Source organism: Chiloscyllium plagiosum, unplaced genomic scaffold (assembly GCF_037043375.1).
Source record: "Chiloscyllium plagiosum isolate Xiang-an unplaced genomic scaffold, Cpla_swu_hap1 HiC_scaffold_12, whole genome shotgun sequence".
Classification (NCBI taxonomy): domain Eukaryota; kingdom Metazoa; phylum Chordata; class Chondrichthyes; order Orectolobiformes; family Hemiscylliidae; genus Chiloscyllium; species Chiloscyllium plagiosum.
The window spans coordinates 34,933,514-34,949,567 of record NW_028270150.1 but is presented as its reverse complement, the minus strand read 5'-3'; the positions used below and the strand labels follow the sequence as shown (position 1 = coordinate 34,949,567).

The 16,054-nt window shown below is 42.9% G+C and overlaps 1 protein-coding gene across 1 annotated transcript in view; it reads left to right on the top strand.

Annotated features, from left to right (window-relative positions):
• Positions 1-3,621: 3,621 nt before the first annotated feature.
• LOC122555307 (T-box transcription factor TBX19-like) overlaps positions 3,622-16,054 on the top strand; it is a 62,210-nt gene continuing 49,777 nt past the window's right edge. Inside the window, exon 1 of the mRNA XM_087992613.1 lies at positions 3,622-3,806. Coding sequence (XP_087848739.1) covers positions 3,622-3,806 — 185 coding nt within the window. The remainder of the gene's footprint in view (positions 3,807-16,054) is intronic.

Here is a 16,054-nt window from a genome sequence, read left to right as displayed (position 1 = left end):
GGTGCTGGAAGAGCACAGCAGTTCAGGCAGCATCCGAGGAGCTTCGAAATCGACGTTTCGGGCAAAAGCCCCTCATCAGGAATAAAGGCTTTTGGCCGAAACGTCGATTTCGAAGCTCCTTGGATGCTGCCTGAACTGCTGTGCTCTTCCAGCACCACTAATCCAGAGCCTTGTATTTATATCATCACCGCTATTTCATTCCTAGCTCTTTATTATTCGGATTATTTTGAATGGTAAACGAAAGAGAAACAAACATCTAAGATTCCATGACAGCTGAATATGAAAATAAATGCTTAAAGGGTAATGAATAAATTGCACATTCTCAGCTACTGCTGGACAGACGGATATTTGATCTCATACATTGTGTAATTTGGTTCGAATATCCTTTAGGGAAGAAAACTACCATCCTTACCCGGTCTGGACTACATGTGACTCCAGACCCACAGTCATGTGATTGACCCTCAAGTGTCCTCTGGGCAATTAAGAGTGGGCAATAACCGTTGGCCGAGCCCGAGGAGCCAGTATCCTGTGAATGAATAAAAAAAACCATCATTAGAATTGTCCAATGATACGCTGCAAGACATATTCGGATCAATGTGAGGCAGTCACGTTATTTCTTTCTTGCCTAACAAAGCCAATGCTGAATACTGCACTGATCTTCGAAAAGAGGCAGGAAGATGGAGCAAGAAACGAAACGAATTCCCCAATGCATTACCTGTGCAAACATTACCAAAGAAATACCATAGGCCTCTCCAATTATCTCCTAGCCTTTGTGATTCTGTACTTGACTCTGATGAAAGGACAATGACTTGCTCTGTCTCTCTGTCCCAATGATGATGCCAGACCTGCTGAGTATATGCAGTACGTTCTGTTTTCATTTCAATCATGTGTTTACAGATTTTGACTCCACTCAATAATGGTGCACTTTTCGCACGATTCCCAGAGATAAGATTCCCCAACCGTGCTACAAAGGCTCCTCCTCAATCGTGTTCCCGAGTGGGTTTTATTTTAATCTCCACGTGTTTTCTTTTTACATCCCGTTCTGTGCGTTCACTCCATAATCTCCCACCCTTTGTGAAGGATAATGAAGAACTGCTGGTACAAAGGATCTTTAATGGGGCAAAGCGGGGTTACAAAGGGAAAATAATCACAGGTGATCAGCTGGGGAAGGATAACAGTGAAAAAAACACCAAAAGTCAGAAAATTAGAAAAAAGGGAATCAGCAGGTGCTTTTTTAACGACCTGTCGACAGATAATTTAAACTAAATCCTGTAAGTGAGGCTTGCAAATGCCAACTATAATTAGAAGAAACTAATGCTATAGTGTACCCTGTATTAATATACAGGCAAATCATTGACTTAGATCAAAAATAATTGGAATCTACTGCTTTTAATCATCACAATCGTCATCCTTTAGAAACTATTGAAAGAATAACACTTGTATTCGATATCCCGGTTGTATTAAACTCAACATTGGAGCTTAAAGTAAATAGGGCTCTCTGACCATTGGTGAACTGTAATAGAAAGTTGCAATTAACTGGTGACAAAGGCTGCTGGAGGCTTTAATGCAGTCTTATGAATTTCAAATCCTCTGAATAACACGGGGTTATTCTTCCACTATATCACCAAGTTACGTTTACAGAGCTGCACGGTGGGAATGATAAGGCACTCAGATTTTAAACTCAACATCACCTGAAGGCAAATATTGACATTTTTTCTCATTCAGAATGCAACAACCACGATCTTAAATGCGTAAAAGTCACACTGAGGAGAATCGTGTGAGCAATAAGGCGTGATTTAGTTCCCGCATTAAAGCTAACTGACCAACCGCGCAAAGATAGACAATGATAGAAAATACGCAGGAGAGTTGTTGGTTCAATTAGTTGACTTCTCTTCAGGTTCTGCAAAGTAACTAATCAAAATCGAAAAATGTATTCTGAAACAGATTGAATGAACTGAAATAACTCGTGCTTATAAAGAAAACATTGCAGTTGGGTAAAATATATGAAAATAGACAACCATCATGCTCTCGTGTGAGAATCAGAAACTACCGCACGCGCGACCTTTCGGGAATGGTTAGCTGGCAACATTGTGTACAACTCCAGAATGCTGAGTACTCTATGGAATATGACAAAGGGAAAATAATCACAGGTGACCAGCAGGGGAAGGATAACCGTGAAAACGAACAGTCTTGTGAATTTCAAATCCTCTGAGTAACACGGGGTTATTCTTCCACTATATCACCAAGTTTACACAGCTGTATGGTGGAAATGATAAGGAACTCAGACTTTAACTCAACAGGGTCTGAAAGACTAAACGCTACTTGACCATGTTTTGGTTTTTTTTTCCACCTCGATTCTACAGATTTCTTGTTTGTTTTTGGTATAACTACATTTCGTTCAGTAAGGACCTTTGCACATAATTCTGAAATTTGCAGTTTATTAGATAACGGCACGAACATTGCGAGCACAAATCACCAAGACAGCGAAAGTGACAAGAAGTGAAATTTGAAGCATTTGATTTGTCGATACATCGGTGGGAAATTGTCAATTATTCTGATCATTGGATTTTCCCCCTTCACGAAACTCGTTTGTTGTCAGAAACTTGTTAGTGACTATGTTTCGTTGCGCTTTGCATCGCTGTTCTCCTCAGATCCTCAATAGTTATAATTAATCTGGAGGATTGGGCATGTTAACAATTGTGCAAATAGCAAGTCAATTTTTTATATCGAATTTGTGTCATTGAAATAGTTCAGAACCCCCTGATTTTTCGGCGTTCTGTTTCTCACAGTTACGACTGGTACACAATGTATACTCCTTCTCTTCGTTTAAGGTCGACTAGGGTGACACTAACATATGGAACAAGGCACCTGCAGGGAGACACAGGTTTTATTTATGGTAAAGCGCCAATATCCCTTAATGTTTGATATGAGGCGCTGTCTATGAATTTGACATATTTATGTGTCATTCGCGCACACGTCTATTTAGTCTGTTACATTCTGTGCGTCATTTATAAGGTGACTATCCTGCAAAAGAGCTATAGCAAAGAAAGACAATTTTAAATTACTTGATTACTTTTTGGAAATGGAAGTCAATCGAATATTACAAAGCAAAAGGATTAAATGTGTAAATAAAGTTTGAAGAAACGTTATTCTTCATCTCCCAAATATCAATTATTTTTCCTTTTTAGCATATTTTATTTGAGAAAATGTGCATATATTATAAAATTATTGTGAAGTCTATCACTCGATATATTACAGATGTTATATATTATACTGAATTTAAATTTGGATTATTTGCAGCATATTTGGTAAAGAAAAGTAACTCACTGATCATAAATAACTAAGGCTGGTAAGTATGGTTATAATAATTGCTGGACTCTGACTATACATACAAGTGAAATGGACCAGCTAATGCAACTGACAGTAACACAAATAAACCAATAGCAATTTGGACGAATGCCACGTGACAGGAAAAGTCATTAGTGTAAAGTTTATTTAATCATCATCCAATGGTAGACTTTACTTGTAATGAGACTGTGCACTGACTAGCTGCTGTGTAATATTGTCTTGTTTCAATTTGAGTTAATTTCAGCTTGGCGGCAAGAGTGTCATTTGGTGAAAATGAATGAAACGGAGGGTAAGAGCAGCGTGGCTCGTTTGCTCGATGCTCTTGAGTGTGAGTTAGTAGCAGGCAGTGAGAAAGGAGATCCCACCGAAAAGCAACTGAAAGTCACATTGGAAGACGCAAATCTTTGGCAAAAATTCAAAGCAGTCACCAACGAAATGATTGTCACCAAAAATGGAAGGTTAGTAAAAAATGGAATGCTTTCATATAGATATACAACTTTCTGATACTAGAAAGGTATTTTGAATTGTTGAAATTGATTAAATTCACAGTGAAATGCTTTGTTTTAAATAATTGATTACATGCATTCAATAGGCAAAGTTTCAACCAGTTTAGCATAAAATATTTGTTAAATGTATTTGGATTAAATGAGTTTTCCACGATGTTCACATTTTCTATTCAAATAAAGCTGTTCCATTATTTTATGTCATGATTTGACTTTTTTTTAAGGTGGCTTTGTTCTGTATGTTTGCCTTATAAGACAGAAGAGTAGAAGCACTCAGGACTAAAGTATGCTTTCACTCCTGCAGATAGGGCATTTTCTTCCTTTAATCTACTTTCATACTATTCTTTGCTTCTGTTACAATCCCCTTTCTTCCTTGTCCATTTTCTTTCTGAACTCTGTTGTATTATTCTATGCATCTATTCTTTGCCTTGTTTTCCTTTTTGACATGCCTCTTTCTATCTGCCTTTTCATCTGTTTGCCCTGTTCATTTTTTTTTGTGAGGTGCCCAGATCTCTGCCTCTACTGTTGTATGTTGCAACTTTAGAGGACTACAGCTTTCCTGTGAAAATAATGAAAGTCAATACATATTATTTGCAAATCCGTATAACAATAATTGTATAGTTTATGTGAGCTTCAAAATTTCAGATCATTTCGTGGGGGTTGCTTGTGTACAGCCACATTTTGACTAATATGATTAAAATACCGGGGGTATTGCTGGCTGGGTCAGTATTTATTGCCCATCCCTAAGTGCCTCTTGAGAAGGTGGTGATGATCTGCCTTCTTGAACCACTGCAATCCATTTCGTGGGGAAAAGCAAGTATTTGTCCCAATATTAATAAATTTGATCACTAAGGGCTGCTGGCATATGTCTTTCATTTCTACTAATAACTGTGCAGATATTAATATAGAATCCCTACAGCGTGGAAGCAGGCCATTTGGATGACTGAGTCCACACTGACCCTCTGAAGAACAGCCCACCCAGACAAATCCCCCTACCCTATCCCTGTAACACTGCATTTCTGATGGCTAGTCTGCACCTCCCTGAACACTTTGGCCAACTTAGCATTACCAATCCACCTAACCTGCACATTTTGGACTGTAAGAGGAAACTTACACAAACATGAGGAGAATGTACAAACTCCACACAGCCAACCACCTGAGGGTGGAATTGAACCTGCATCCCCAGCGCTGTGAGACAGCAGTGCTAACCACTGAGCAACTGAGTCACCCTAATAGAGTCAAACAGTGTGGTGCTGGAAAAGCACAGCCAGTCAGGTAGCATCCGAGAAGCAGGAGAGTCTACATTTTGAGCATATGCTCTTCATAAGGAATGAAGAGCTGATGCTCAAAACATCGACTCTCCTGCTCTTCGGGTGCTGCCTGACCAGCTGTGCTTTTCCAGCACCACACCTTTTGACTGAACTCCAGCATCTGCAGTCCCCACTTTCTCTTGAGCCACTCTGAATCTTCCTTATAAGTTTCCATTTATATTAGAAAAGTAGCTCATTTATAGAATGAACTCTTTGAGAAATTATAAGCAACAGTAACAAAGAAAATATTTTAACTGCAGGCAATTAGCATTACCTGGATGGAAGAGTGAATATATGAAACAAATTTCAAATTTGAGTGTAAGGTAGTCCTCAATGAAATCTACTAAATAATAAATTCCTTTGTCATACAATAAAATTGAGGTGTCCTGATAAATTAAAAATCTTTCTTTGATTATTTTATTTAACTAAATTAAGACACTGAGTTGGTACTTTGCGAAGTAGTGAGGCAAGAATGAATTCTTACAAGACTGTAAGCTTCAAAATCTCCTATTCTACATAATGTGTTAGTGAAACTTATGAAAGAAGACTTTGCTCCACTTTCAGGATTTAACTTTTGATGGCACCAATTATCAAATTGAACAGTGACGGATTATATAAGTCATCACATGATCTGATTAAAGTGCTACTGACCCCATAACAAACTGCAGCTGTTTTTGATTTTATGCTACTGTATGATAAAGTAATATACTAATGTGTCATTCAATCTTGAAAGAAAGTATGTGATCTCTGTAACAAAAAAATTAAGATGGTCTCATTGAAACACATTTTACATTATAATTCCTTCAATTTACTAATGGAAAACTTGTATTTACACAATGCCTCTTACCTCAACATGTGTGTATACTGAATTACTTCTGAAGTGCAGAGACCACTTTTGTGCAGTTGAATATATCTATTAATCCTGATGGTAATACTTGAAGTAAGGTTTTCATTATTTTTGTTATTTCTGAACTAATATTCCTCTCTTTGTCACCAATTAGTTTAACCTGTTCCCCCCCACCACATCCACGCCATTCCCCACAACTAACATACAAAGTGCACACCCTGTTTTCAAGCTGCTATTAAATGTTCTGCAGCTGTTTACATAAATTCTGAAGATGTTCCCAATATATGCCATCCACCTAATTATGGTAGATTGGAAAATTTATGCTGTCTATGTTGATGGTGAAGATAGTGTTCAGATGGGTGCAAAATGGAGCTTAATAAACAATTTAAATAAAGTAAAGCACGTGCAAAGAAATGACAGCATTTACCAACCAAAAAAAAAATGCATCTTTTGGTTGTGGTGCTGTCTCTAATGGCAGCATAATTGGCATGTTTGTCTCTGCCATAAATTGCAGCAATCTCATTTGCTGCTTAGTGGGCTAAGTACATAATTTTTACCCATTTTAGACCAGTGAATGGATGCAACTCTGGTAGCAATTATTATTTGATTATCCGTAGTTCCATCATTGTGTGAAAATGCAGTAGAACTGGCTCGAATACCTCCTTGTGAATTTAGGACGTTCTCTTCAGCCTGAGCATGGACAGAGCGTTGAATTTGTAAAGAAACCATGTCTGATAGACCCGAATTTTAATGTGAGATACCAATAAAACTGATTGAAGAATGAATTATAAAACTTTCTGGCATTTTCTAGGTCTTAATTAGTTCTCTTGTAAACATGGAAGAACCAAAATAGTGAAAGCATCAAGTTTGTTAAGAGGAAAGCCACAACAAAATATTTTCACAATCATCCCAGCTAGCTGACTAAAGAAATTTCAAGAAGCTTTACACTATTCAGGTCAAAGCAACCAGCTTGACTGGCACCACATCTACAAACATTCAATTCCCCCACCACTGGCGCTCAGTAGCAGCAGTGTGTACTACCTACAAGATGCACTGCAGAGATTCACCAATGATCCTTAGACAGCATCTTCCAAACCCACGGCCACTTCCATCTAGAAGGGCAAGAGCAACAAATATATGGGAACACCACCACCTGCAAGTTCCCCTCCAAACCACTCACCACCCTGACATGGAAATATACCACCGTTCCTTCACAGTCGTTGGGTCAAAATCCTGGAATTCCCTCCCTACCGGCATTGTGGGTCAACTCACAGCAAGTGGACTGCAGTGATTCAAGAACGCAGCTCACCACCGCATTCTCAAGGGCAATTAGGGATGGGCTATCAATGCTGGCCAGCCAGCGACGCCCAAGTCCCACAAATGAACATTAAAAACAAATACAATAAAACACTAAAAATACTCAGCAGGTATTTCAGACTCTGTGGTGACAGAAACATTTTTAAATTTTTAGGTACGGAATTAAAATTGAGAATAATTACAAATGACAATTTTGAACAAGTGAGGCATGGGGTAGCGGTTTAAAAAAAAAGGGAAAGTCCACGGTACTATGAAGAACAAGAGAGACTAAATTATAAAAGGTTTTAAGTTGCAAGGCCAAAGTGAGTGGGAGTAGTAAGAAAAAATCTAGATGAGATGGGAATGGCAGGGTCGCTGTTGTCTGCATATAACATAAGGTTTTTTTATAAATCAAGAGACAACACAAATCCAGCAAAAGCTGATAGAAGGGTTGGATTTGAAGAATTAGTGTGACACAGTCTTGCACAACACAAGTGTATATTAAGAACTTAGCTGTGCATCAGGCAAAATTTTCCATCCATTAAAATGAAAAGACTGAAAATGATGACCTCCACATCTCAAATCCAAATTGTGCTGCTGTGATTCGGAGCACTTCAGAAGGAGATAAAAAATTTAAAATTTCCTCCCATTGTGCAAAACATGACAGAATTAATTTAAAGAATGTGCCACATGAGAAAAATCAAAGATTCTTATTCAGTCTGTGCTCGAATGGACCCCAATTCTTACAAGAGAAAGGACCCTGCACTAAATTGCAGAAATATCCAGCCCTCATAAATAATTATTTTAATTCTGGAGAAATTTGTTTTACTTGTAGTTACTCGACAGTTTATAACAGATCTTTTTTAACGTGTGCATATACATATACAGGTGTGTATATATAAATGTGCATGTGTATGTATGAAGCACTCAGTTATGTCAAAAATCAAACATGGCTAAATTCAGAACTCCACTGCATAAAAAGTTATCTGTTAAACAAAGGTTATCATATTTTCTCCTTTTTAATGTACTCACAGGTGAGTACCAATTAAGGTCCACTTTTTTGTGAGATGGAATGTGTTGCAACTGACATTGAACTAAAGGGCAAGTACTGTATATATTTGTGATGTGGCTGTGAACTACTACCCAAGTAATTATTGATCAGGCATCTTCAAAATGTTTCTATTTTTCATGTGCACTTCAAAACAAATGAATGTATTTGTTCCAAATAGCTCTGATGAAAATATGAGAAATCGAGGGGAAATTATTTTTCAACTTTTGCCTTGCCATTGGAAAATAGCAATTGCAGCAGTTGAAAACTGAGGAATATTTTGCTGATCTTTGTGATTTTCAGGCATGCCTTGAAATAAGTTGGTCAGTGCTTCTGCCCATAACAGTTTTAGTAAAATCTTTAAATTGGAGTCCTGTAGCCATTGGAGGACTCTGATGCCATCCTCATGTATAATTAGGCACTTTGCATTCTATGCTTATAATGCCAGGCTCACAGAATTATCACAGTGCTGAAGGACACCCTTCGGCCCATTGTGTTTACACTGGCTCTTTGAATGAGCATTATAACTGTGTTTTTCTCCTGTCTTTTCCACTGTATTGATGCAAATTATTTAAGTGGAAACTATCATCTAATACTTTCTTGAATGTTTTATTGAACTGCATCCATCACAATTCCAGATAGTGCATTCCAAACCTCACTGGAAATATTTTTTAGAATGTTGTATATGATTCATTTGTAAATTATCTTAAATCTCTATCATTTTGTAAGTGGGAAAGCTCTTGCTTATATACTCTGACTGGCCCTCTCATGATTTTGAGAACTTCTACCTAAATTCTCTTAGTATTTTTCTCTGCAAGAAAAACAGTCCCAACTTCTTCATCGATATTCATAATTGAAATTTCTTATCCCGGGAACCATTCTTCTACACCTCTCCACAATGTCTCCAATGTATTTGCATTCTTAAGTGTAGTACCCAGCGCCAAAAACAATGCTACAGCTTGTGAAGGAATAAGAGATAAAATATATCTGGTGATGACCCTTACTCAGGACAATCATTCTTGCTACCCATAATAATATGCCATTCTTTACTCTGGTCTCTCTGGATCCAAAAAGGTTTCAGTTCTGGTTGTGATGGCCCCATCACCACCAGCTGTTTTAGTTTTGCCAGGACCAGATCTTTGTGTCCAAAGTCTGACATTGTCAGCAGTGACTGAAACAGTGTTCAGAAAATTAAAAACTGTTATGGACTCTTTCAGTGGGGGTATCATCAATGATGTATCTGCCGGTGGGAGGGGGCGCAAATACTGCATTGGCTAGTTAGCCTCCCAAATGGTGTTCCAACTTGTAATTATGCACCCTTAGTACAAGAGCCCACTGCTGAATTCGCCCTGAAGCTAAGGGTGGCACTGCCTTGTTATTTTTAAGTACGCCTAGCAGGGGTTTTGGTCCATTAATATTATAAATTTACACCCGTAAAGGTATTGGTGAAACACTCTGACTCCGAATATGACCGCTAAACCTTCCTTCACTATCTGGAAATATTTACACTCTGTATTAGCCAAAATCCTGGATGCATACACTATTGGGCATTCCCCTCCTTTGGCCCTCTATAAGCTAATACTACCCTGATTCAATACAAGGAAGCATTGCATGTCAATACTAGATCTCACTTGGGATAATAGTATGCCAAAACCTTAGAAGATAATAGCTGTTTTTTCACTTCCCTGAAAGCTGTGGCTTGGCTATGCCACATTTCCAAAGCTGATCCTTTTTTAAGAGTTGATGCAAGGGTGCCAGCGTAGATGCCAGGTTAGGTATGAACTTGCTGTAATAGTTCACCAGCCCAAGAAAAGACTTAAGCTCCCATACAGACATGGGAGCCCAGGCACCTTTGTTTGACCTCACTTTATCTTCTGACCAGTAGAACCCAGCCTTTTCAAATCTGTAGCCCAAGTAGATCATTTGAGATGCCTGGAACACATTTTTCCTTTCTAAGGTGTACACCCGTCTGAGAGAAACATCTAAGGACTATGTCCAAGTTCTCTAAGGGCTTCTTATTGGTCTTCCCTATTATTAGCATGTCATCTAGATAAATGGTCCTGGGGTAGACCTTGTAAAATGTCCTGCATTGTCCACTGAGAAATTGCACTGGCTGATGATACCCCAGATGGCAGTCTCATACGTTGGCGCAAACCCTGATGGGAATTAATTGTCGTAATATCTGGGAATCCTCATCTAACCACAACTGCAATGATGCACGGCTTGTGTCTAGCTTTGTGAAGGACAGATCCCCTGCCGGCTTTGTGTATAAATCCTCCAAGTGAGGGATTGGATATTTATCCAGCTGCGAAAAGTGGTTTACCGTTTGTTGAAAATCCAGACAAAAGTGAACCAATCCATCGAGCTTCACTATCGGTATGACCAGTGCTGGCCATTTCACAAACTGGAGACTGGTTTGATGATTCCTTTACTTTCTATCCTACTGATTTCTGCATTTACTTTTGCACATAAGGCAAATGGTGCTGGGCTGGCCTTGCAAAATCGAGGAATTACTTTCTGGTCAACATGCAAGGTGGCCTTAGCTCCTTTGATGGTCTCTAGACCTTCCTGAAAAACCTCCCGATATTTAATTCAGGCAGCCATTTTCTAATTCAAAAATGTTGAATCAATCTAGGTGAATCTTCCTCAACCAATTTCACCTCACCAAGCTTGGATTTAGCCTTTCAGTACAACCAGCAGTTACTGAACCAGCTGCTTCTCTTAAGAGATTGGAACTGAAGTTATGCCCTTCAGGTGTAAAGGTTCCCCACTATAAGTTCTGAGTCTAGCCGAGATCTTGCACAAACTTAAGGGTTGGAGTCCAGAGCGAATTTTGTTAAAGACTGCCCTGTGATCACTGAAATGGCCATGCAGGTATTGACCTCAATTCGAACCAGGTGACCATTTAACCTGATGTTTATTTTGATTGGTTCTGATTGGGATGTTGCTAAGCATTTTAACTGTTCCAAAGCATATGTAGGTAGACTTTCCAGGGTGTGCATTCTGCTGGACACTGGCCTGTGAGTTTGCTTTACTCAGTTTATGTCTAGTGGGACTCTTGCTGTCTTGAATCTGCATACCAGCAGCAACTACAATGGTGTGCCAGTCCAGATCCTGAAGAAAATTTTAATCCTTTAACCATAGCTTAGCATTGTTTAGATCTAGAGTGCCTCTGTTCAGGATATTTCCTAAGTGAGGCTATGCAATTACCGGCAGTCAAGTTGCATCTGCCAAGCTCAGTTAGATTGGCAAGGTGTCCACTTCCATCGGAATATCCTGCATCTCACTTGCTCCACTTGCTGCATTTTCCAAAGATAAAACCAGTTGTAGTACTTGTTTGAAGTCCAATAGGACTTCAACTAATAGGCGCATTTACATCATTAATCCCAAATGCCTAGTCTCTCAGCATCTCATTTAGGTTAAACCAAAGTCATGTGCACCTGTCAATTGTCTTAACCTAATCAAAAATCCCAATGTGGATTCCCCGGTTCTCAAATAACTCAGAATTGGAGGAGACTGGTAATGTTCCTTAACCAAATCCATCAAGTCTTGAAAGATTTTAATATCTGGTGCCTCAGGGAAAGTTAGGCTCCTAATAACCAAAAAGGCTCCTGGTCCACAAACTGTCGGGAGAATTACTCGTTGGTTTTCATCTGCCCCAATGTCATTTGCCTGGAAAAAAATAACACATTTTTTCTCACACACTGAACTCAGCCTTCGAACGGCAGGATCAAGCTAGTCAAGCTTCCCATATAATGAGTTGTGTCACTGTAGAACATAATTGGCATATAAATGCTTCATACCATTAGATTAGATTAGATTACTTAGTGTGGAAACAGGCCCTTCGGCCCAACAAGTCCACACTGCCCCGCCGAAGCGCAACCCACCCATACCCCTACATTTACCCCTTACCTAACACTACGGGCAATTTAGCATGGCCAATTCACCTGACCTGCACATATTTGGACTGTGGGAGGAAACCGGAGCACCCGGAGGAAACCCACGCAGACACAGGGAGAATGTGCAAACTCCACACAGTCAGTCGCCTGAGGCGGGAATTGAACCCGGGTCTCTGGCGCTGTGAGGCAGCAGTGCTAACCACTGTGCCACCGTGCCGCCCAGAGATCATTGTGAGATCATGGAATGCTTACCCCAACTCAAAGACCACTATTGCAAGCAAGTTATTTCAGAAGTGTGCTTTGCTCTCATTGCTACTTGAGTAACTCCACAGAGGCAGGATCCCATCATCAAGTCACTCTTTATTCACACGTGGTAGGTCCTTGACCCTGATCCAGCTCCCTCAGAGCCAGGTCCCAGAGTGACAGGATGTCTGACAGTCCTGTTTTTCCTTTTTTTTTCTCTAGAGGCTGATATCCTGTCACTAAATCACTCTTCTTTTTCACATGGAGAATCCTTGACAACGATCCAGCTCCCTCAGAGCCAGCTCTCAGAATGACGTCTGATACTTCTGCTTATTTTTTGTTCCTTTTCTTTCTTCCTCCACACCCATATTGTGTGTGTGCGGGTGTGAGACACAGTGACAATCCTGTTTTTTTTTTAGGAATAAATGTTAACAAACTGGCTGTGTAGATCAGCCAGTTCAGGAATCAGGTTTCCCCCAAAAAACACAGAAACCAACAGCAGTAGTACACAATGGCTGTGTGGCCAGCCAGCTCAGTCAGTCCCCTGACACAAATGGAGGGTCCTTGACACTGATCCAGCTCCCTCAGAGCCAGCTCTCTCAGTCAACAGGATGTCTGACACTCCTGTTTATTTTTTTTTCCTTTTATTTTACCCCCCCACACTACCGCCTAACTGCCTATTTTTTCCCCAGCACCCATGTTGTGTGTGTGCAGGTGTGAGACACAAGGTGCACAAATCTTTATTCAGTTTCCACCACCAGGAAGAAAAGAAACACCTAAGTGGCCAGTGACAAGCAGTGCCCTTGACATCAGAGGGCAAAGCTGTGTGATCAAACAGTGAAGGGGAGGGCAGGGATTAAATCAAAATAGAGTTGGAGGGGGAAATGATGCACTCCACTCCCTGCGGCGCCCACCTCTCCCTGAACAACTCCAGGGTGTTGGTGGACACTGCATGCTCCTTCTCCAAGGACACCCGGGCTCTAACGTAACACAGTCCTGTTTTTTTTCCCCCGAAACAGCCTCCATGCCAGATGAAATAACTCCCGTATCCCATTGCTAAATAACCCTTTACTTACAGGCGGAGAGTCATTGACAATGATCCAGCTCCCTCAGAGTCAGCTTTCAGAGTGAACAGGATGTCTGACACTCCTGTTTATTTTTAAAAACTTTTTTTTCTTTTTTAAATTTTTTTTCCCCAGCACCCATGGTGTGTGCGTGCAGGTGTGAGACACAGTGAGAGACACAAAGTGCACGAATCTTTATTCAGTTTCCACCACCAGGAAGATAGGAAACACCCGAGTGGCCAGTGACAAACACTGCCCTTCACATCAAAGGGCAGTGCTGTGTGATCAAACAGTGAAGGGGAGGGTGGGGACTAAATCAAAATAGAGTTAGAGGAGCAAATAATGCACTCCACTCCCTGCGGCACCCACCTCTCCCTGAACAACTCCAGGGTGTTGGTAGACACCGCGTGCTCCTTCTCCAAGGACACCCGGGCTCTAACGTAACCACGGAAGAGGGGCAGGCAGTCGGCCCTAACGACCCCCTCCACGGCCCGCTGCCTCGACCTGTTGATGGCCAGTTTGGCCAGGCCCAGGAGCAGACCCACGAGGAGGTCTTCAGACCCGCCCTCCCTTCACCGTACCGGGTGCCCAAAGATCAGGAGCGTGGGACCAAAAGCAGAGGAGGAGGTTTCTCAGAAAATCAAAAAGGGATTGCAAACGCCCACACCCAATATACACGTGGTCCACGGACTCCACAGCGCCACAGAACAAGCAGTTGGGCTGGGAGTCCGTGAACCACCGCAATCTGCGGTTGCAGGGGACAGCTGCGTGCAGCACCCTCCACCCCAGATCCCCGAGAGAAAGGGGGAGGACTCCCGCGTAGAGAGCCCTCCACTGGGGATCCCCACCGCCCGGTGCAAATGTGCACGCTAAGGCGTGTCCGGACGGTGGATGAGGGAGAAGAGGTGGATGGTGTGCAGCAGCAGTCTATACAGGGCCCTCCTTTTTACCCCCTGGAAGGGAACAAAATTAAAATTCTGGAGGTGGCTCAGGTTGTGGGGCACAGGCTCCCGCGGGAAGTACGGGACCTTGGGGCCAATGTGAAATTCCGTCCGGGCTGGGGTGAGCACGGACGGGATCCCACCACACACGTGAGCATCCTCCAACTGGTGCACTACATCCGAGCACCGCCGTTTTAAGGAGTCGGATGGTGGTGGCCACATACCGGACGTCTATGTCCTGCGGCAGCGTCCAGCCCAGGCCCCCAGCACCCAGCACGTCCCCGACCCTGGTCACCCTCGCCGCCACAGCCCTCCCCTCCGACAGCCGCTCGAACCCGCGAGTACAGAGGTGCGGATTCCTGAGCAACGGCTCCCTGACAACAGCCGCTACTCCTGCCGGAGGGTACGCGCGGCGCGATTCGACCATGTTCCAAACAGTGATCAGGTCCCGGTAAAAGACAGGCAGCGCCTTGAGGGCGACCTCCAAACCGTCACGATCGACGAACAGGAGCTGCGTGTCGTAGTTGAGGTTACGCACCTGGCGGAAAAAATACGTCGCCAGGGCGCGCCACCTAGGAGGAGGCTCGACGTAAAGGTATCGCTGCAAGGTCTGAAGGCAGACCGTTGCGACCTGGGTGCGGATGCACACAAGCGACTGACCGCCCTCCTCAATAGGGAGACTCAGGACCTGCGCAGCGACCCAGTGCATCTTTTTGTCCCAGAAGAAGTCGACCAACGTTCTCTGGATGTCAGCAACAAAGCCAGGAGGAGGGACCAAAGTGACCAGCCGGTACCACATCATGGCGGCCACCAGCTGGTTTATGACCAGCACTCGACTCCTGTAAGATAGCACTCGGAGCAGTCCTGTCCAGCGGCCTAGGCGAGCAGAGACTTTGGCCTCCAGCTCCTGCCAGTTGGCCGGCCAGGATTCCTCAGCTGGGCTGAGGTAGACCCACACGTAGAGGGGATGGGTGGTACTCTAACTGAACCCCTGTAACTCCTCCGGCAGAGAGTCAACCCACCACGGACTGACCAGTAGTCCGGAACATTTGGCCCAGTTGATCCTGGCAGAAGACGTTGCCGAGTACACGGCCTGGCACTCGCGCATCCTCCCCAGGTCAGCCGGGTCGGTGAAAGTGAGGAGCACGCCGTCGGCGTAGGCCAAGAGGACCACCCCCATGCCCACGCTGCGCAGAACCAGCCCCAACAACCTCCTCCGCAAGAGGCGCAGGAAAGGCTCCACGCACAGGGAATACAGCTGGCCGGACGGGGGCAGCCTTGACGCACTCCTCTCCCGAAGCGAAGGGGCGCCATCAGGGACCCGTTAACTTTAACCAGACACACTGCAGCGGCGTACAAAAGTCGGATCCGGGCGATGAACTGCATCCCGAACCCGAATGCCCGCAGAGTCCCGAGCAGGTACTCGTGATTGACCCTGTCGAACGCCTTCTCCTGGTCGAGAGACAGGAAGGCGCTCGGCAGACCAGCCCGTCGACAGAAATGGATCAGGTCCCGGACCAGGTGGACGTTCTCTGTTTCCTCCGGCCCGGGACCG